Source organism: Oryzias melastigma, linkage group LG5, assembly GCF_002922805.2.
Source record: "Oryzias melastigma strain HK-1 linkage group LG5, ASM292280v2, whole genome shotgun sequence".
NCBI classification, from domain to species: domain Eukaryota; kingdom Metazoa; phylum Chordata; class Actinopteri; order Beloniformes; family Adrianichthyidae; genus Oryzias; species Oryzias melastigma.
In genome coordinates, this window is record NC_050516.1 from 15,830,921 (window position 1) to 15,852,770 (window position 21,850).

Sequence of the window (21,850 nt, forward strand, 5' to 3'; positions counted from 1 at the left end):
TGGTGACAGAACAACTGTGTGTATAATGCCTGTGATTTCTATGTTTGTTCTTGTTTTTTAATATATAGATATTAACATGTCGGTCCATCATGAGATTTCAGTTTGGGCTGTTAATAGTATATGTTGCTGATGTGTACTTTTTTGTGAGTAAAACTATATTCCATGTAATATAGTATTTTTCTATGAAAATAATACTCTTATTGAACAAGGGAAATAAAAAAACATGTAAGATAAAATTGAAAATGTATAACTTTGCTGTTGTCATTCTGCCCCGCCCCCTCTATTTTCTATGGAACAAAAATGTACTATACTCATTACAAATGAAAAAAGACTACAAGCAAGAAAAATAAAATATCTTATTTTTTTGTGTGAGCAACATTATTTTATATAAAGATATATTTTAGATGCCTTGATGGGTGTGTGGATAGAGGGACTGACAGATGGCGCCAATAAATCTGCTTATTAATAGTAATAAGTAATAGTAGTATTACTTTTATAGTATTTAGCTTTAAATAGCTATTTTCCCTTGGTCCAGGCCCCTTACAGCAGAGAACAATATATGTACTAGACTTGGAAAACATTGTAAATCTTTTTAAAGATGCAGATCACAATGGACGACCAATGGTGGATACTTTATTTCTTTATTAAAACTCTCCTTCTGTGATAAACAAATGGAATGTATTTCCCCTTTTACTTTCAGCTGTTGGACAAATGAGGGAGAGATAACCAGTGACAGATTAATTTCCTAATTTAAAAAAAATAGATACAAACATGTTTGCTTATTTCTCAAACAAAGACCTGAAGTTCTACATAAACTGTCACACAAAGATTTTCAAGGAAAATTGGCAATCTGTGGCACTACAATTTTATCTTGATTGCAATGTTGGCATCAACAAAAAAAGTGGAAGTTGAATAATTGAAATGCCCCAACATTTTACAGAGGCGGTTGTGCAGTGCAGATGGTTTCTGATGGTGCATGAGTGTTTTAATTACCTCCCTCAGGCATAAGACAGTGACCACACTGACAGACATTAATTATGCATCATCCTTAAGCAAGTCTGAAGTAAAGATGGATTCCAGAAAACACGTTCTTAGAAAATCCTTACCTGCTCAGTCTCTGTTTGGCTTATGTGGTTTTATTATTGCATATCAAAAAGGGTTCATTTATGACTTTTATTATAAGAATCACTAGCTTTTTATGATTTTTATTGTATTAAAATTGCCTGCCAATTTTGCCAGACCATCCGGATGATCCACAAGAGGAGTGAGAGAATCCCAAGTGTTCAGATGAGACCCATGATGGAGCGGGACGAATGCTCAGTTGTATCCAAAGAATACCACACCCATTGTGAAGCATGGGGGCAGAACCATCATGACTATGGGCTGCTTTTCCTCACAGGGGGAAAAAACAACTGCTCTGTTTTAAGGAAAAGATTAATGGGACCATGTATGGAGAGATTTGGGGTAAAAACCTCTTTTTGAGAGCATCAAAGATGAAAAGCGCCTGGATTTTCTATCATGACAATGACCCTAAACACATCGCCAGGGAAGCAACTGAGTGTAAAAACCATTTTAAGGTTTTGGAGTGGCCCATATGATAATACTATGTTATCCAGCAACAGCCTTAAAGCATCAAAGCTCTTGAGAAGATCTGCATGGAAGAATGGACCTATGAATTATTAATGTCAGAAATTTCAAGCAATGCGATTATTCAGCTCATTCATTATCTAACAAAGAATTTTAGTTAACATGTTTGGTCTGCTTTTATTCTTTCAACAAATACTTTTATGATGTGTATAAACTGCAATTTGAATTGATATATATATATATATATATATATATATATATTAATTTCAGCTTCTTTCCTCTTCTGTGGTGGGTTGCAGCTTCTAACATGGTGAGGAAGCTCGAGTTTGGTCACATGAATCTAAAAATAACAATAGAATTTACTGCTATTTTTAAATCTTTTTTTCTGCAAGATGAGAAAAGGATCAAAGGTTGGAATCAACTACAACTTATATCATTGGTGACCTCTTGCAAGTCATAAAAAGGGTCAAACTTGCTTTTTTTTCCAATGTTTTCCACTTGGTTTAAAAAAAAGAAAAATAATAAAAAACACTGTCTGACAAACAGAGCTATAAAGGGAAAATTCCAGTCTGGGAAAATTAACCGTGTTCAAAACCCAGCCTCTTTTAATCAGCAGTAAGTCTGAGTCATTACCCCCCTTGCTGTGAAACGGATGTTTGGGTCATAATATTCCATAAACCAGTGCAGCTTCCAGCACGGACTCAGAGCTGCTGCTTACTGTCATCATTTGGGAAGAAAAAAAAATTTGGCCCTGAAGGGACTTTTTTTTTTTTCTACTGGTGCCTTGTTCTCGTGGGTATTTACATAGTGGACTGATTGTTATTGTAGGATGCAAAATGCATGCTTTGTGGGGAAGGAAAATGTACTCTAAAACATTATCAGGAACACAGTGGCTTTTTTGGTTGTCAAAAATAGACAACCATACTGGCATGGGGTCATCTGGACCCGATAAGAAAACATGAGGTTTAAATGACCAATTAAAGTAACACATAATTTTTTTTTATTTTCCCATGTTGATCTTAGTAATATGGTAGCCTCATGGTGGGCAAAGGATGCCCTGTTACTCTCAAATACCTCATACTGTCTGTAAAACAAATTGAGGCCAAGAACCCTTTAGTGTACTCAACAAAGCATCTTATCAGTTGTTTTTACTCAGAAAATGTGCATTAAAGAGACAAGCACATTCCATGTTTGTTTCCTTTCTTTGAAATGAGTATTTACCACAGTAGCCACTAGAGTGGATCATTCCTGTTCTTGGGTGCACTTCAAAACTGCCTTTGCTGAACCAAAACAAGACTTAACAGTCAATCCCTCTCTTGTGTGCAAAACGTCTGTCAGAAAAAGAAACTCCCAACCAACACCAGGACAGTGAAAAAAAAAAAAATCCACTAAACTTACCAATTACTGCAGGCAACCGTCTCCTGTCAGGATTTCTCCTGTAAGGGCAAAATTGACAGCAGAGGCTTCAGAGACATAGACGTCAGCTTAATGTGTGCAGGTAAAAACTGGGGAAGAGCTCGGACACACTGCACTGAACTTACTTTTTGGTTGTTGTTAATTGAAACTTGTTGTGCATCTGCGTTTACAGATTAAATGAAATGCTTTTTTGTGTACACTTGAGTAAGAAGAGCTCCAGAGAAATCTGACTGAGATTTATCAAACAATAAGACATTGAACAATAAATGTATTCAACAGTAAAGAGAGTAATTATCCAATCGGCAGATAACACCGGCCATGCAGCAACTGGACCGAAACACTGAGGAAAACAATGAACAAAAAGAGTGTAGGAACTGAAGTAATAGCAAGTACTTATGATAGAAAGTCACAACCGATATTGCCTTTTAAAATGAAAACCTTTGTCAAATGCACCCATATAAGTTTTTGGGTCGTCCGGGCTCTTGACGGGTTATAGGGAGAAGTGGCCACATCTTAAGGTGAGTGCAGGACAGGTGTGTCTTCCAGTTCCCTTGAGGCTTGTGTGGCCACCTCAAGTATCATTGTTGTCCCTGTGGTAAGTGTATCATAAAGCGTTTGTAAGGATAACGTACACACATGACCCATGAGGGACACTGTCGTTTGGTGCCCTTACGCTGCAGGATAGTCACTGGTAAGGTGTGTGCCTTGTGCACCTCAGCATCACTTCAGAGCAAGTTTGTGTTAGTCATATGCAAGCCTGCAAAAAAGAAATTGCAAACTCCTGGAGAACCCCCACAGTCAAATTTGGACCATTTTTTTCACATTTTATTTTTTATATATTTTTATGTTATGGTTTTATTGTTCATTTATTTTGAAACTGTTTATTGTTGATACTCGAGGTTAAATTTAAATGAAGTCATCAGTGACACATATACAGGGTAAGAATTTTAAGGCTTTTTCATTAAAAAAAATGTTTAAATTATTTGAAAACCAAAGAAACTGCCTGATTATTGTATAAAGTTTGAAGTGTTTCTCAATACTGGATCAACATGAACATGAAAAAAATGAAAAGATTGGTTGGTTTATCCATGTGGTGGAATGGCAACCTAAGGCGCACAGTCACAAACACACAAGCTTCTACTTAAATGTATCACAGTACACAGTCTTTTAAGTCTTTTATGAATATTAAAACAGATCGGTTCTCTGTCAAGGCATTTGAATCCGAAAGTGTCGCACACTTGAGATTTGAAAAGACTTTGTAAGTGTTTGCTAATTTGTGGATAACTTTGGCTTCAAATGGCAAATCATGAAACACCATTATAAAAATGGGGGCTGGTACTCGATTTTTAAAGCATATTGGATCATTAATATTTAAACGTAAAAATCTAAGAACCAAAAGAAGAAAAATCTTTGGCTATAGCTGCATTACCTTGATGAGAAGACCAGAAATCACACAGTCTAGAATGAACCATAGACCTATTCACTGATTGTGTCCTCCATTAGGCTAAACTCACACCGGGCTCGAAAATGCCCGTATGAGCGACCGCTTCCAATGAAAAGTCTATGCACTTTTTGGGCTTCTCATGTTCACGCATCGCTGCACAAGTTTTTTAAGCCCATCTGTGGGCTCTACGTACAAAACGCTGAACGATTGAACCATGGATAGCATCCCTGCATTGAAAACAGTTTAAAAAACTGATCAAGAAGGAGAAATTGATCATTCTGGTTTGTGCCCGACTGTATTTATACGACACCCAGGTCGAATCCGAATGTATCCCTTACCCCTATGGCTTCTCCCTACACCCTCCAAATATGGGGGAATTTTAAGTGATAGGATTGTCCAAAATTGTTTTTTAAGGGCTAACCCTCAGCGAGCAGGGATCCAGAGCTCTCCGCCACAAAGGTAAACCAAGGAGAAGCACATTTCTTCACACTGGTATGTTCTGAAGTACAGGAGTTCACATTTAAATGACTTGTTTTTGCATGACGTTTTTAAAGATATAAAACAAATGTTATGTATTTCTGAGCGCTAATGTAGCGAACCGGCGACTACTGATGACATCATCAAGTGGGAGTGTCGTCCGAAACTGAAGACACTGGCTGTGTCCGAATTCCCTCTCTAACCCCCAACTACTGAAAAACTGTATAGTGTGGGACTATCTAGCGCCCTGGATTTTTAAGGTTATTCGGAGACGATGCTCACTACTTTTCTTTCGTTTTTTTAAACGACAGATTTGACGTCACTGATTTAACGAGGTGAAAATCAAATAAATAAGAAAATTTTTTTGCGTTTATGACTCCACTGTGTTATGATAAAAATGTTGATGGTCTATTCAAAAATTACATTTAAACACACGTTTTTGTTCGAAATTGTTCGACTGCAATGCATTGTGGTCTATATTCACTATAGTGAGCACCGAGGCACTTCTGGGAAGTTTCTAGTGCACTCGATTTTGGAATTGGTAGATTCGGAGAGGACTAGAAAATGGTGAATGCACTATATAGTGATGGGGGGATTCAGACTCTACCACTATTTTGCTTAACTCTTTGTTTGGAGGGTTAAATGTAGGGGTAGGGAGAAGCCGTATGTAGGGGAAGAATTCAGATTCAGCCAAAGTCTTTCAGATATTGAAATAGAGCTGTAACAGAAAAAGTCTGGAGCATATTTATAAGATTTGAACTGCTTTAACATTTTATACCAAGATTGTTCCTGTGAGTACATGCGTTATCGGGTGGCGACAGTCAAATCTAAACATCAGTGCGTTCAAAAACCCACTTTTAATGTGTTCTTGAATATGCCATACATGTCCAGTATGTATGTAGTATACATTGTAGGAAAAAAAAATAAGATGAGTGAAGTGGCATAAAAATATAAATAAATAAATCAACCAATTCCACACCTGATGTTTGTAAGGTTTTTATTTGCTGCTTTGTCTTCAAGATGGAAAACTTTCGTAATATTTCTTCTAGACCACCACAACAACAGTTAAAGAAGCTTCAGAAAACATAACAATGAACTGGATTCATTTTAAAATTTGTGATGAACCAAAACTGGATTAGATGAGACACCTTTTGTTTCTTTGTTTATTTTTTTACAACATCAAAAATGCTGAAATAAATATCAGCAGGCAGAAAAACAGTGGCCTTTTGTGGCAGTGTTGCTGTATCACCTGTTCTTTAAAAAAAAAAAATACAAAAATAATGATTGTGAAAAACGGCTGAATTTTGGTAGTTCAATAGTCACTTTATTATTAGTGCATTTTAAACCACAACGTCAGTAAAAAGTGATTTAAGCCACATTTTTTGGGAGCTAAAATCATTTGAACCCTGAAGTTTCAGTATTTAAAAACTGTTTTTTTTCCCTAATTCATGAATTAATACGACCTCTTTGAAGGACAAGATGAAAATCAAACTAAGTATTGCACATAACCAATCTTAGCTTTCTTTGCATTTTTTGGGATCATAGGTTGCAAACGCCACATCAGTGACAGAGGTTTCAGTTTATACTATTTGGAATACAAAAGGCATATGTGAGACACACAATCAAGAGTAAAATAAATTTTTAAAAAAGTGAACAAAAAAGCCAAAAAAATAAAATAAAACAATCTATTCATTTGAGCTATAAAAAAAAATCAAGACCTTCACATATTTAACATTCAGCGGTAAAACTCGTGCACTTTCTAATGCTTCAGTTCTTTTGTAAATTATCTTTGAGAAAGAAAACAAAAACACTAAAATTAAAAAAATATATATGTTGGCTTAGGTTAACAGGTTTACATCAGCTAACAGCACGTGGAGTGTAAGATAACAGAGGGGCTTATACATGTGTAAAACAAAGAAGCAGAATGAACAAACAAATTACTGCATTATATATAAACTCTGGTCCTTATATTCCTGTCAAAAGAAGGAGCTTAGCAAAGGAGCTTAGGAAATGCCTGGCAGACTTTAACAAATGGGTTTGTTTTTAGTCCTTACAACACACTTACACTTCAATAACTCACAGTTGAGTTTTACTTTTTTTTTTAATATGCTGTTAGAAATGCTAAATCTTTGAATAACCCAGCAGTTTAGCGATGTACCGAATGTTCCTAAAAAAAATTACAACTTAAAAGGTTGTTTGTTTGTTTTTTTAACAAATACTTCTTATTTCAACTTGCAAGAAAAAATGTCTGAGAAAGGCAAAACAAAATCTGTACAAAAGTCAAGGAATAAAATTAAGCTTTGAGTATACATTTAACTGGCAGCTTATATGTAGAAAGATGAGTTTCATAGGAAAAGTTGTATGAAAATAGATGTCTGCTATGGATTTTGTTTCACAAATCCCTTTGTAATGACAAAATCACTTAATTACGACAAAGAAACCAAACAAGTTCAAACTTTAAAATTAAACGAGGCCTTTTTGTTGAGTCTTTTAGGAATTGGTTGGACAGAAAAGCAATACTACCCCATTTATTTATTCAGACACACCCATTGAGTGGCAGAACACGAAGGACGATGGATATTTAGCCTAACTGAGTTTCTTTAACTAGTTTTTACTTAAAAAAATATTTTTAATTACAAAACAAACAATAAAAACCATGAAGACTTGGGAAAAAAGGTGGATTTTTTTAAAACAAATTAGCAGCTAAAATTTTTAGCTAGCTGTTGTTGCTTTTAGCTAGCATTGTCCGTTAGCTGAGGCAGGCTTGTTTCAAAGACCAAACACTCAGAGATAAATGAAGCCGGTTGGTTAAACCCCTGCAGTGACAGAGAGGTATGTTTTGCTGCTATTTGTACATGTATGTCAAGACTTGCTCAAATATCCATGTTATGGACCATCAGTTAGAGATGCTAATGTTATAAAAATGCTAATACGATCCACCTCTCTTGAAAGAAAAAAAATGCTGCCAGTATTAACTTGAGTTCAAGAATGTTTTACCAGTGTCTTTTTGCCACTTCATGGGTGTGTGCTTCATTTTCTTTTAATTAAAACAATGAAATTGTTTTGTGCACCCTACATCTAAAAAAAACAGCAATATGTTTTGGCATTTCATTGATATACAGTTGAAGTCTAAGTACCCTGAATAAAAAGTTTGTTTTTTGGCCCTGAAAGATTTTTTTTATTATTATTTAATGCGTAATTGTGATTCGTTTAAAATTCCGTCTGACTTTAATGGCATTAATAGCTTAAAAAAAGCAGTTTTGAAAGCTCTACTTGTAGCTCTTTTGCCCTCGCCTTAAAAAAAGCAACGAGGTTTATGCAGTGTTGCAGCAGATAAAAGCCGTAGAGGAAGGCTCCTGAGTGAGTGATCGCTGGTGACATACATGGAGAACTTTAGAAATACACAATTATGAAAGCCACACATTACATAGATTGCTCTAAGATGTTAACAAATAATTACTACCAAGTAAAGATGGAAGTATTTTTGTGTTCTAGCCAGGTTTTAAAAGCCAGCTGCAGTGGAGAGCATTGAAGCATCTAAGCTCAAAGAGGGGCAACTTTTTCACGTCGCATAAAAAATGTTTACGGTTTGAATATTAATCATTAACAACGAAAGGATATGTCCATGTTTGCTGCTAAAAGCTTAAGGCAAATCCAAACAGAATTACATGAGTTTAACGACAAAATAAACAATAAAAGTGCAATATGTGTACTACATAAATACTTATTTTTGGTTTTGAATGGACTCCTTTTGAATTCTCAGCAGTCTCAGCTATACCTAATCATAACAAAAGGATCCTAGCGTGATAACTTGGATTAGACAAGTAATCCTTCATGATGATAGGTATTCAAGAACCATGAAAAGTCTACATTCTTCATCAGTCTCCTGTTTGAGCAGTAAATAAAAAAAGCACCCTGACTGGTGTGTTGCCACTTTTCAAATTCCATAAAATAAAATTCCCAGATAAAAAAAAGGTCAATTTGAAATCTGGTGGAACTGCTTGAACATGTCACGTCAGCACTTAAAGCGGTGGACTCAAATGCCCGGTCTGACTAAAATTGACCCCGATATGAGCAGGATAATAATTTCTGTTATGATGGTGCAGGAGGAAGTGCTCCGCCTACAACAGTTCTTTATGTGTGTGTGTGTGTGACAAAGAAGTTAATAATCAGGCTTAAGGTAAAGAAAAACTGTATGAAGATGACTGCCAATGTAAATGTAAGATGGATAAAACAGCATAGTATTTTCAGTAGATGAAAGTGTTCCTTCATCTCAGCAAAACTACAGTAATTCAATAGAGAATAACAGTAATAACATTCATAATAATAATAAAAAACTCTAAACACTGACAGAGGCAAGATAAACTAATAATGGTAAAACTTCCTCTGTAGGGTATAAAACAAATTCAATCAAAAACTTGAAGCCAAGAGTGCCTAGTGCAGTCACTAATGTACTGTAAACTGGCCTAGGACAGAGAAAGTTAAGGAGATAAATATATAGACTGATAGCTACTACTGTACAGTACGCCACAGACAACACAAGCAAGGGTTTAACCTCCACACTTCAAATCCTCTCAGAAACCCATCTATGTGCACAAATCGATCCCCAGACGCTGCCTCAGTGCTAGTGTTTTCTCACCAGTTAATGACTACAGGGGGACGGGAGTACTAGTGCAAAAGGTGCAAAGATCAGGATTTTGTTTCGAGAAGGGTTATCATCTGTTTTTTGGTTGAAATTTGTATCAGCTTTTCTTGTTCATCTCTTTACAGTAATGTTGCGTACTTCTTCGGGATACTCAAAGACACAACAGTTCACGATGTGTAGGAGGTGGACGAGTGTCTCCACCGGCTGCAGTGTTGTACGTCTCAGCTTTTATTTGTCCTCAGCTGACATCAGAGTTCGAATTAGAAGGACTGTTAGATTCGGACGGAACTTGATTCTTGATAAAAGTCAAAAATTACAGTCCTTCAGATAACTAGGCTGGGATATGAAAAGTAATTCACAAACTAGAACTATCTGTAGTGCCTGAATCTTTTATAAAAACAGTGCCTGAACTGAACACAGTGGAACAGAATAAGCCAAAGCTGGACTCTTTGGCACTAACCCCCAAATACAAGCACCATGTTGACAGTAAAATACACCTCCTACCTCCAAAAAATATATATATATATTTTTTTTTAGGTTGGCAAGAAAAAAGGTTGGTTGATACTAGAAGTCAATGATTACTCTTCCCCCTTTTTAAAACAACGACTGATTATCTGTGAAGCAGCTGGTGGGACAGACAGGTCTGCCAGCATATGACCAGATGTTGTTGCCAAGTTGCTGCACTGTGGGATGCAAAGTCACATGAAACTATGAACAGAGAGAAAATAAACTGCTTGCTAGAAGCTCCAACAGATCTAAAATGTGATTGTTTTTCTAACCCACTTTTGACAACCAAAAACCGAAGGTTTTTCTTCCAAGGTATTCTTTAAAGATTTGAAATGTGAACTTTTTCCTTAAAACCCTTTTTTTTTTTTTAAGTCCACCAGAAAGACAGACAGACGGACAGCTAGCAGTAAAAGCATTTTTCGAGGACAGAGAGGAGAGGAGAGCGATCTCATGGAGATCCTCCACCTCGTTCCTTTACATCATGGTTTCTACGATGGTGTGGGTGGGGGCCTTCATCAGAAAACCCTTGTTTCCGTTGGGGTCCAGCGGTACGGTGGCATCCTTGGGACCACGGTGGTCTGCGGGACGGGAGCTGGCCCCGCCACGAACCGGAGCTGCTACCGCCTTAATCCTCTGCAAGACAGAAGTTTGAGATGAAGATGAAACCACAGAGCTCACTTATTTTAGGCAAACTGGTTGCGCAGAAGTCCTAAAAGTTAGGTGCACCCACATTTCTATAGCATGGTCACAATTGGATTCATTACTGCATGAAATGTGCTTTATTGATGCATTGACCTTTTTCAGTCTTAACTCCTTGACGCCAACAGTGGTGTTATTGCCTCAAACCGGTTCTGCTAAAAATGCACCCAAATACAGTTCATCTTCCTCCACTCCTGGTGATTTACTTCCAGTATATACCTAGGAACGTTTTTCAAGCCTTCGTTTCTCGTAGGAAGGGTCAAACTGATAGCACTCTACGGCGTCGGCTAAGATTTAAATATATTTATATAAAAGTTGATCCACCAACCTCAATGAGCGGCCCATCAGATTGAATGATCTTGATAACCACCACCATGGGGATACAGATCATGGACGCCAAGGCCAGAGTCCAGCCGATTCCAATGGCCCAGTCAGGATACTGGTACATCTTGTTGTACGTTAATGGCTTGTATTTGACCAAAGAGAAGATAAAGCAACCCTGCAGAGGAAAGACAAAAATCCAAATTCCATTAGGCTGTGTACTGTTAAAATCCTTGTTTTTATATATTAAGAAAATAAAACTAATTTGAAGGTGTTTTTGACTTAAGCCATACATGCAAGTACAAAATATGAGATTTCTGGTCGGTGCTGAGCATGCTTTACTAGTCACGTGAGCAAAAAACAACCTTACCATGCACAGTAAAGGAGTAATGACAGTCCAGCTCCACTTCATCCATGGATTTGGTCTGTAGCCAATCATGTCCTCAATCGCATCATAAAAATTATCAACGCCTGGGAAAACAGCAAAATGAACACAATCAGAAACTGAATCTATTCATGTTAAAAGTTAAAATCAACAAAAACGTATAGAAAAATGAACAAATCTGAGATTAAAGCTAACCAGTAAAAATAACAACTAGATTGTAGATACTTTACATGTATGATACATCAGTGCTACAAACACATTTACAACTGGGGATTTATACTTTTGGATTTTATCTGGTGCAGAACTGGTAGTTTGAATCCAGGCCTTCCTGTGTGACACTCAGCATTAAGGGGTTGGATTGGGGGGTTTAACCACCAAATGGTTCCCGAGCGCGGCTGTGTCTGTAGCTAACCGCTCCCACAGGGGATGGGTCAAAGGGGGAAACAAATTTCACACACCGAGGTGTGTGACCACTAATGGGACTTTAACGTGACTTTCGGTAATTTCATTCTTCCCGACAGTATGCACTGCAACGCTTCATTGCTGTTTTCGCATACACTGAAGTAAACCCATATTTCACTTCTCATTGCCACAACACCTTTTTTCAGAGCATTGTAAAGGTCAGCGTCACTATCAGGTCACTGACTTAAGACTCTTTTGCTGTGAAGTACTGCCAAACTTTCTCTTGCTTCACCTTTTGTATTTTGACTGATGCTCCTCGCATCTTCACAGACTCCCCCATTCTTATAATGCAAGAGCCCGCCCACAATTGCTGAAAAGGTCTAATGATTGGCTAGAATTGTAGTGATTGACATGACAGAAATGAAGAACCAAATTTTGCGTTTTTAAATGTAGTTGGTTGTACCATATACGTCGTTACCAACTTGGCACTGAGTTTTGGTACCCATCCTTATCTACAACCAGTGAAAAACTGTTTGCACAAAATGTAAAGCCAGCTGAGTCACTTTGAAAATAAAAAAGATGCAAGTTTCAAAGTGATTTTTGAATTTACATTTAAGTCTTTACAGTTACAACTACACTTACTACTTCTTTTAATATTTAACCAAGTCTTTTTCCTAGAGCACATATCACTAAATCCCAAAAGATTGCTTAAATAGAAAACATTTAAGGACGCATGCAGAGAATGTAACACAAACATTACTGGAGAAAGTAGTGGTTTAACTAGCATCATTTGATACTTACCATAAACCCAGGCAACAGCTACACATTCAAAGAATGCCACCCACAGAAGGCACACACCGCTAGCTGCATAGTAGTCAAACAGCTGGAAAACATACATGCCACCCTGAGGAAAAACAACCACAAACAGTCAAGCTTTATGCTGCAGTACTTTCCCAAAAGATGTTACACAGTTAACATTTTCATGTAGTTAAAACATGGGAACGCTGAGATCAAATCGAGGGCAGGAGAAAAACAGAAGTGTGGTGTTTTGGGGGAGGGGACATAAAATCCAACTTCTGTTTTTGGTCATCTGTTTACTTGACTGAGCGAAAATATAGAGCAATTTTCCAAGCAACTTAACATAATAATGCCAAAAGAATGATCAATAAACTGCCTAAGTGGCGTAGAGGGGGATTAAAAAATAAAACAATAACTACCACTCTGATCATCCGAGCTTGTTGAAGTGTGGCACATCGGTTTCTCTTTTGAGCAGTAATGACTCACACCAAAGGTTACTGCATGTCCTTTAGTTTTTTAAGTTTTATGCAAAACCAGCTTTTCCAAACAGGAGGTTGACTACATTTTTGACACATAAAGACACACAGTCGTGTCCTCATATGCACTGTAACAACTGTTAACAACCATGGAAATGATGAAGTTAAATCAGGCCAGAAAAAGATGTTGTCATGGGAACAACAGAGGAAGAGAAAGAGTGGGATAAATGTGACTGAGAGTCATATCAGGAAGTCAGAGAAACCATGACAGGGTGACGGAGATAAAGCAGATGGTAAATAAGTGTGAAAGGAAGATTATAATATATTGCAGAATCCTTTGTATTAAAAGTCAAAGTAGATTCTGAAATAAACACATTTAAAGCAAAAAAGTGTATTCAGTAGTGATTTAATTTGACTATTATTAAACAGGATTTTTATTTTTGCATTTGAAAATTATGAGTTATGTATTTTAAACAATTGTTTGCATTAATTATGGGGAAATAAGGTTAATAAAAAAGAAAAAAAACTAGCAACGCTTGCACACATTAGACATGGTGTGGTGTGTGGCAGATGATCTATTGACTCAGACAGACAGCTGCAGATATTCAGAGTTAACCAGTTGAAATGAATAACTTTTTCAGTTGTAGTCTCCATTTTAAATATTGGGAAAAAATAAATGCGGTGCAGCATGCAGGTGTGTATATGCGACTACAGAGATTGTTCTATTAACCATAATCAGCTGTCTAGGGGAGGGGCCAAGTCACTGAGTTATTAATTTAGGAAAATGTATTTAGTTGTACCATTGGCTCTCTGTAAAAAAAAAATGTAAAAACTGAACCCAAATTCCATCAAATGCACTCCTATATCAAATTGTCAAACTTGTATGTTAACTTTAACAGCATGTTAAAGGAAGTAATGTGGTTTGAAACATTTATACTGATGGATATGGAGAAAAAAAGGGACAGAATTGGTAAATTGTTTCAACATAGGAAAGAGAACACTAGTACGATTCATATCCACAACAGCAAAATACAGCAGTGGTTTTATTTAGAAACTTATAGCGCAACAACTCTCAATCTAGTGAGGCAACTTTTGTGGACTGGCATTATTGTTTGCTTTGCATGTTTTGACACACCGCCACCTGCAAATTACATTCCAAGTATGTTAAAATAACTTTTCAGATTTCCTGAGAAAGTCGAGGTTGCAGCACAGTTAATTCATTTCATTTTCTGTGCATGAACTGCCAATAAGATCAACCCTGACACTTGTTGAACAACCTCTTGTCTTGGTTGGTCAGAGTGTTTTATTTTTATGTTTTTAAAATGTGACTTTTTCCACAGACTTGAGGGAGGAGGCAGTAAATGGATTTGGAAAATAAAAATTAGGCCCACAGCTAATAATACCAGAGGATGGAAAGGAAGTTCTCATGACTTGACGGTATAAATAGCCAGCCATTATTTCTCAGGGGATTGGCACTAATAGAAGCCTGAACACTGCTTTTCATGAGAGTATCAACTATAAATACTCCTGCAGTTATCAGTGATGATCAAAGATGTGCTTCACAAACTTAAACATCCGCTTTATATTTCAAATTTAGAAGTAGCTTAAGCTAGCATGAGTAAATTATGTGAAAATAGGGTTGTGTCTTTGGTTTTACAAATTTCTTTGCCCCTGTAATAATTCGTTGTGATATACATAACTGATGAATAGCTTTCTTTATGCAGCTCTTACCTTTGTAACCATAGTGAGGCCAAACAGGTAGCTCAAGCAGCAGATGATAGCGATGAAGACCTCTCTGCGGTAACCCTTCCTTAGGAAGGACGGATACAGATCCACCAGTGATGTGATCTGCCCTTCCACCTCCACAAACTGTAGAGGAATAGAAAAGCACAATCACTAAGACCGCCATTTTCTGACAACAAGAGGACAAACACCATTATTCTTCAAATCAAAACCAGATTATAAGCCGCACTGTCACTGAGGCCCTGTCCACACGTACCCGGGTATCTGCTAAAACGAATATATTTCTATGCGTTTCGGCCTATCGTCCAACGAAACCGGAGGTATCAGTCACTGAAAACGGTGGTTTTGGAAAACTCCGGCTAAAGTGAAGATTTTGGAAAACTCCGGTTCTGCGTCTGCGTGTGGACATGAATAACCGGGGATTTTCGTTTTTAAACGTCACTTTTTGCGACAATTAATGCATACACGTCAGTAGTAGCTGCGTTTCCGTTACATATTTGCGCAAAACTTTATCTAAATTTTAGGAATTTTAAAAAGAACAATGATTGGAAATGACACCGTTTCCATTAAATCATCATTTTGCGATAAAGCACAAAACCAACTCACGCGATAAGTCCTTAAAAACACGACGATGAATGAGAACAAGTATTTTTTTTATTTGATTCACTAAAAAAGGAGCATTGCGGTGACGTCACAGCTCTGTCTGGAGAGCTCGTGCCGCGCAGAGTCTATTGACAGTCTCAGGTGAGAAACCTGTTCAGCGGATACGCCCCAAATGCCACCTACTGTAAGCGCATAAACTTTTTTTTCAAAATTGTTTTGTTTCCATTAGGAGGATTTATTATCGAAATTCCAATTTTCTCATAACCGCGTCTAAGAGCGCAAGTATCCGGGGACGTGTGGATGGAATTATTTTGAAAACGATCACGTGTGGACGCAACACTTTTTTTAAAACGGAGGTCAGCAGATATGCGTTTGTAGAAATACCCGGCTACGTGTGGACATGGCCTAAATAGCCTATTTTAGAATTTATGAGGCACAACGATCTAAAAGGCTCATTAAGTAAAACAAAAGAGGCCGAGAAAGGTCCATGAAGTAATTTACATATGTTTTCCCAAATATATGGTTCAAAGCTTTTCAAAAAAGTTATTTTAGGCCTTTATCTTCCTATTTGTCCTGTTGTTTTTTTTTTAACTTTTAACTGATCAAAAAAATGATCCGAACAGTGACCCTACACTGTGAGTTTTGTGATCTGTTACACTCCTGAGCGTTAGCGTATTAACAAAATCACCCAAACGAACACTTTAACAGAACACCTCTGAAAAATGCTTCAACATCAGTAAGAAAAACCAGAATTAATCCACATAAAATGCACTTTGGAATTTAAGATGCTTTTAAGCACACTTTTAAGTAAGTGGGCTTTTAAGTGCAGAAAATACGGTAACAACAAATCCAAAAACACAGAGATCCAAATATGTAAAAAAAAAATCAAGAGATCCACAACCCTTTCCCTCAGCTGAAATATGGATTTCTCTGCAAGACAATCCTTCAGACATTTTAGGGTCTTTATAGAAGCGGCACATAAAACCTAGCACATCATCAACTCTTATGAAAAAAACTGAACTCATCATCAGTTTGATAGTGATGGATTATTAAAAATGTAATGAATTATCGCATTGCGTCAAGTTAGTTGCTTCAAAAAGGTCCAAAAAGTGCCTTAAACTAATTAGAGTCTATGTCTTACTGATCATTATGTCAAAATGCGATATTTTGTGTTAGAAAACTGATCTATCTCCAACTTATTTTGGATAGTGCGTTACAATTCCAATAAGACCTCAGGGGACAAACAATGGGTCGAAATAGGATTTTTAGGAATTTCTAATCACCTCTTGTTTGTAAAAATACTTGTTTCTAAGACTGTGGCTTAGATTTGTATTTGCACCCCTTTTTAAATTCATCAGTTGCCTTTACATTTTACCAAGCACAGATCATTCTTCTTGCAGTTCTTGTCGTCTCTACTTCTACCAACCTGACTGTCGAGGCCAAGCAGCAGCAGCATAACAAAGAAGAGAATTGCCCAGAGTGTAGGGATAGGCATCATGGTAACCGCCTTGGGGTAGGCAATGAATGCCAAGCCAGGACCTGTGGAGGGGTAAGAGCAGACAGAAGGGGGTAGGGGAGGAGCAACATTAGCATCATATGATGACCTCATCTGATCTGCAAACCTGCAAGATGGAGGGTAAGCTTAGAAAACTATGCTTAAACGTAAGCTTGTGCTCTTAGCAGAAATACTGGGACAAACTAGTCTATGTGTAGTTTGTAATTACAAAAGAATTAGCGTGTAATCATGAGAAAATAGGGGTTGGTGTGTCTAGTATCATCTAATATTTTTACTTACCTCTGTTTGGCAGCACATTATGATAGATTACAACTGCATACACTCAAAACACGACAGTGTTGCATTATTTACACTCACATAGCAAAACCATTTCCCATTAAAGCAGTAAAGGAAAGCCGGGATTATTACAGAACATATGAAAGGCGGTTTCAAATGGAGAGGTTTATTATGTAACTGCATCTCTGCGGAAGTAAGCCAGTTATGAGGGACAGCTTGAGGCATTCTGGATACATGCACAGAATAAGTTACCCTACACAAAACCATATCAAACATTGCATAAATGATTGAACCATTGCCTCAGTCGACTTGAAAATGTAAAGCAGACACGTGATGGTTTGAGAGATACTGTCAGAGAATCGGTGCCTACATCATTCCAGCCATTTTGCATCCCTGAATGACGAAAAGACGACTTTTACTTTGAGGAATGCAAAATGACAGTTCAAAAACAGCAGCAGATACAAAGTGAGTGGGGGGGGGCAATGGCTTCTTCTTTTTTTAATATATTTTCTGTAATGAGATACAATTTTAAACTGATACTGCATCACATACTCAGAAGCCAAGGAACAAAAAACAGAATAAAACAGCAAAACAGCATTGCAGTTAATAAAAAGATGTACTTTTTTTGTTGCAAATTATGACAAGGCATCCAACCAAACACCACATTGACTCAAAAACAGCATAGGACAGAAAAACACTTGCAAAACCACTGTAGTAGCATCATGGCTTTTAAAAGGAAGGATCTTTGAAGAAGCCTTCTTATCTTTTTTTCTGCTTCCTTCCACCAACAGAGGCTATAAACACTACTCTATTCTGTGTGTGAAGCTTAAAAAGTTGTGGTAAAAGATTACTCAGCACATGTCCATTGTTCCAGAGCAATTAAGACTGCTGATGGAATGATTTATTATCTCTGAACACTGGCAGGGTGTTGGTGGTGGTAGCACAAAGCATGTCAGGAATGTGATGCAACAAGAGTCTGAGCCCCCATTAGTGGGGGATAATTGAGACTACAAATGGTGGAAAAGGCTTTAACAACTGGTAAATAAGACACACCTTTATTGCAGTCTTGGGAATTATAAATTATGACGCCCAACTGTAAGAACTACAAACATTTGTGCCGACGCTAGTCTATTTCTAACTGTGCTGACATCAACAAAAGCTAAAGTAATTTTGTTGTTATCAGATAATTCAAAGAGTACCATAATGATACCAGAGGTCTCATCAGTCATGAATGCTCTGTGTTGCTATGTAGCTTCTTTTCTATTCAGCCTTGTGGTTCCTGAAACTGGTTTTCCTGAAGTGATAGCACAATTCTGCCAAACAAAAAAAATACAACTAACTAGAAGCACCAACTAACACACAACAAGGCCTCAGCCCAACAATACTCAGTAGTAACTGGGATCACTCAACAGAATGTCGAGTCTAACAGGTTAAAAGAGATCATCAATTAGAATGATCACAGCTTGTTAGATAAAAAAAAATAATAAATTTCAACAGGAGGTCACTAGGAAATTCTTCAAATTGGATCTTAAATAACATACTGACAGACCTTATATACTGGATTTTAATGGACATCAATCAATTCTTTAGTTTGACTTTGCAAAAAGACTAACATCATTTCTCTGCCACACAAGAAAACATTGCGTCCATCACTGAGTTGTAAAACATTATAAGCAGCACGCTGAAAAAAATAACATTTGCTGTGCCAGAATGGAATCGCTTTGTTCTAGAAACTTTCCCACACTCTTAATATAACCTTTAAGCCTTGACTTTATAGTTTGGAGCAAATTCTTACTGTATTAGGATGTCCTAATAGCCTACTCTGTTGTTGAGCATGTGCAGATACTGATTCTAGGATGGAAATACTCTATCTTTGATGTTACAGTTTCCATTAGCAGTACTGGAGTCCATTAAGCTCCTCTGACCAACTTTTTAATTCTAATAGGGAAAAAAAATGTACTTTACTATTTTGGAAACTCCCTAAAAAGTTGCTACTATAAGAGTGCAACTTTTTGGGAGATGGAAACTGTTACTTTGGAATGTCTACATTTGTTGAAGTGCAGAATCTGTTGGACTGAATGAAACTTTAAGTAGTAAAAAAGCCTTCTCTTAATAACATCTTTTAGACTACAGGTTTAATAATCAGGTACAAAACAGAACAACATGAACTTCATTCATGTAAAGAGAAGAACCAGACTTCCTGAACTCCTTGCAAACAGTTCTTAGACATTTTCTTTTTTGGTTGTTCATTTATTTATGACTTTTTTTTAAGTTATTATTTATGTGAATAATTAATTTCAATAGAATCTCCAAAGAGATACCACAACACAAAAAGGTAAAGGTAAAGATATACATTTATTTTGCATATTTATTATTGTCTTAAATAAAAAAATATACTTTATATAGCTTTACCTTATATTGTATATATTAACATTCTGATAACAAATCTGCCACTTTTTGACTCAAAGAAACAAGCACTGTGTCAGACTTTCAAAGTAAACCAGACATTGCTGCTTCCTCATGCCCATCATCCAATACAAGATCATTAGTGATGCATGTTGTGAATTAAAAAAAAAGACCAAAGCGCATAAATGCAATCACTTGAAAGCTGAGGTACCATCTTTCTCATTGTGGTTACTGGAGCTTATGCAGTTTTTCTAACAGAGGTAGAATCATAGAACTAACTCTGACAACTCGTCTATCCAAACTACTAATTCTAAAAAAACAGAACAACCACCAAGTGCAAACATCAATTCTAGTGATGCCCAGTAGAAACAAATCCAAGAAAGAAAAACTTACTTTGGCACAAGATGCACTAGAACCGAAGCAACTTCCTCATCAAATCAAATCTCTGAGGTGGCCCCAAACGCTATCTTAGGCCCAACAAGCTGATCAAACGTGTTCATATTCCCTCATATTCAGCCTTTGTCAAGGAGTGTTTGATTGCGGAAGCTTCCATAATCAGATGCCGTCATTTGTGTTAAATTAGGGGATCTATTCAGTTCCAAATTCCAAACAACCCAGTTCGAAACTGAACGTAAAAGCTACTTCTGTTTTGGCTTTCGTTGCTGTTTTTCTTTGCAATTACTTGAGTTGAATTTGTTAACTAGGAAGCAGCGCCCACCATCACTGCCGCCTTTACAGAACCCTCGTACCTGACTCTGCCACATCAGCAATGTCCACCCCTTGCTCTTGTGCCATGAAGCCCAGGACGGAAAATATTGCGAAGCCAGACACAAAACTGGTACCACTGTTGAGGGCTCCCAGCAGCAAACAGTCCCTATGTCACACATATGTCATGAGGAGGATTTGTTAATGAACACACAAGGATCCCCTCACCCCTCCCTCTCTTCCCAACCCACAGCCCTCCCCCACCCCTGAAAACTGATGCCTCACCTGTAGCAGTTGTATTTGTACTTGTTGTAGCTGCCCAAGGACGTCATGGCGCCCAAACAGATGGCATACGAAAAGAAGATCTGAGTGCCGGCATCAATCCACACCTGCCAAGTCGGGGGGAGAGAGTGGTGGACAGAAAGGCTGAGGCTTGCTGATGAGGTCAGTATATGAGAAGGACATCTAAACAGTGCACAGTTTATGTAACAGCTTAATCTCTGACCCTCTTCAAAACTTAATAAAAATATGCCATAAAACCCAATGTTTGTTTTTTAGCATCTTTTCAAGACATTTATTTCTTCTATATCTTTGGTATACACTATTAGAGCCCACTTGCATCTGGCAATCTACATTGTACCAAGACTGATCTACACATTCTCACTCCCAACTCGTCAAATACGGACGTATGGTTCGGTCCCTTCTGCGTCACTTTTTGACGTTTTGGGTGTCCCCAACTTGTTATTTTTTTGATGTGCTAGCTGTTCCCATTAAATCACACGTTCCCAACCCTCAGAAGGCAGTACCGGACACGGAACTGGTACCAGGTTAAGGCTAAGATACCAGGTTAGGGTACTGGTTGGCGTCCTGTGGTTTGGGGACCCTTGATTAGTCTCTGTGGCCTGATACCAAGCGGCCCTCAGACTGGTACCAGTTCACAGTCCGGAGGTTGGGAACTCTTGATTTAGTGGGAACAGCCAACACGTCAAAAATGATGCGAACGGGCCCCGAACCATACGTCCACATATAACGAATTGGGAATGAGAATGCCCTTAACTGACCGACCTCAAGTATGGTTGAGTTTGGTGTTGGATGCCTTCAATCAGTGCTTGGGTACACTTAAGGACACATTCTCACCACTTGACCAAAGGTTCACTGGATGGTCTGGATTGGTTCACTTATAAGAAAGTGAAACCAGACCAGACAAAGGTGGGAAAATTATTAGCATTCCCTGATCCTCTGAAAGGAGGCCACAGAACTATCCAAGTCTGAAAGTGGCCAATGGAAACTATACAGCTTGGGTGCCAGTTGAGCCAGAACACAATTAAGTGGACTCCGGTGTAGTACAGATAAAGATGATTGCCAAGAGAGTCAGGGTAAAATTCACCATTGCCACCTAAACTGAGTGTTTCTTGCCTTAGTCCTTTAACACTGCCAATGTCAC

The 21,850-nt window shown here is 37.6% G+C and overlaps 1 protein-coding gene across 1 annotated transcript in view; it reads right to left on the minus strand.

Moving 5' to 3' along the window:
* Window positions 1-5,904: 5,904 nt before the first annotated feature.
* The window catches only part of LOC112145256 (sodium- and chloride-dependent taurine transporter), a 32,774-nt gene continuing 16,828 nt past the window's right edge, over window positions 5,905-21,850 (minus strand). The window contains exons 8-15 of the mRNA XM_024270387.2: window positions 20,692-20,795; window positions 20,451-20,575; window positions 16,930-17,042; window positions 14,889-15,026; window positions 12,685-12,787; window positions 11,467-11,567; window positions 11,104-11,274; window positions 5,905-10,709 (exon numbers count right to left, since the gene is read on the minus strand). Coding sequence (XP_024126155.1) covers window positions 10,551-10,709; window positions 11,104-11,274; window positions 11,467-11,567; window positions 12,685-12,787; window positions 14,889-15,026; window positions 16,930-17,042; window positions 20,451-20,575; window positions 20,692-20,795 — 1,014 coding nt within the window. The 3' untranslated portion in view covers window positions 5,905-10,550. The remainder of the gene's footprint in view (window positions 10,710-11,103; window positions 11,275-11,466; window positions 11,568-12,684; window positions 12,788-14,888; window positions 15,027-16,929; window positions 17,043-20,450; window positions 20,576-20,691; window positions 20,796-21,850) is intronic.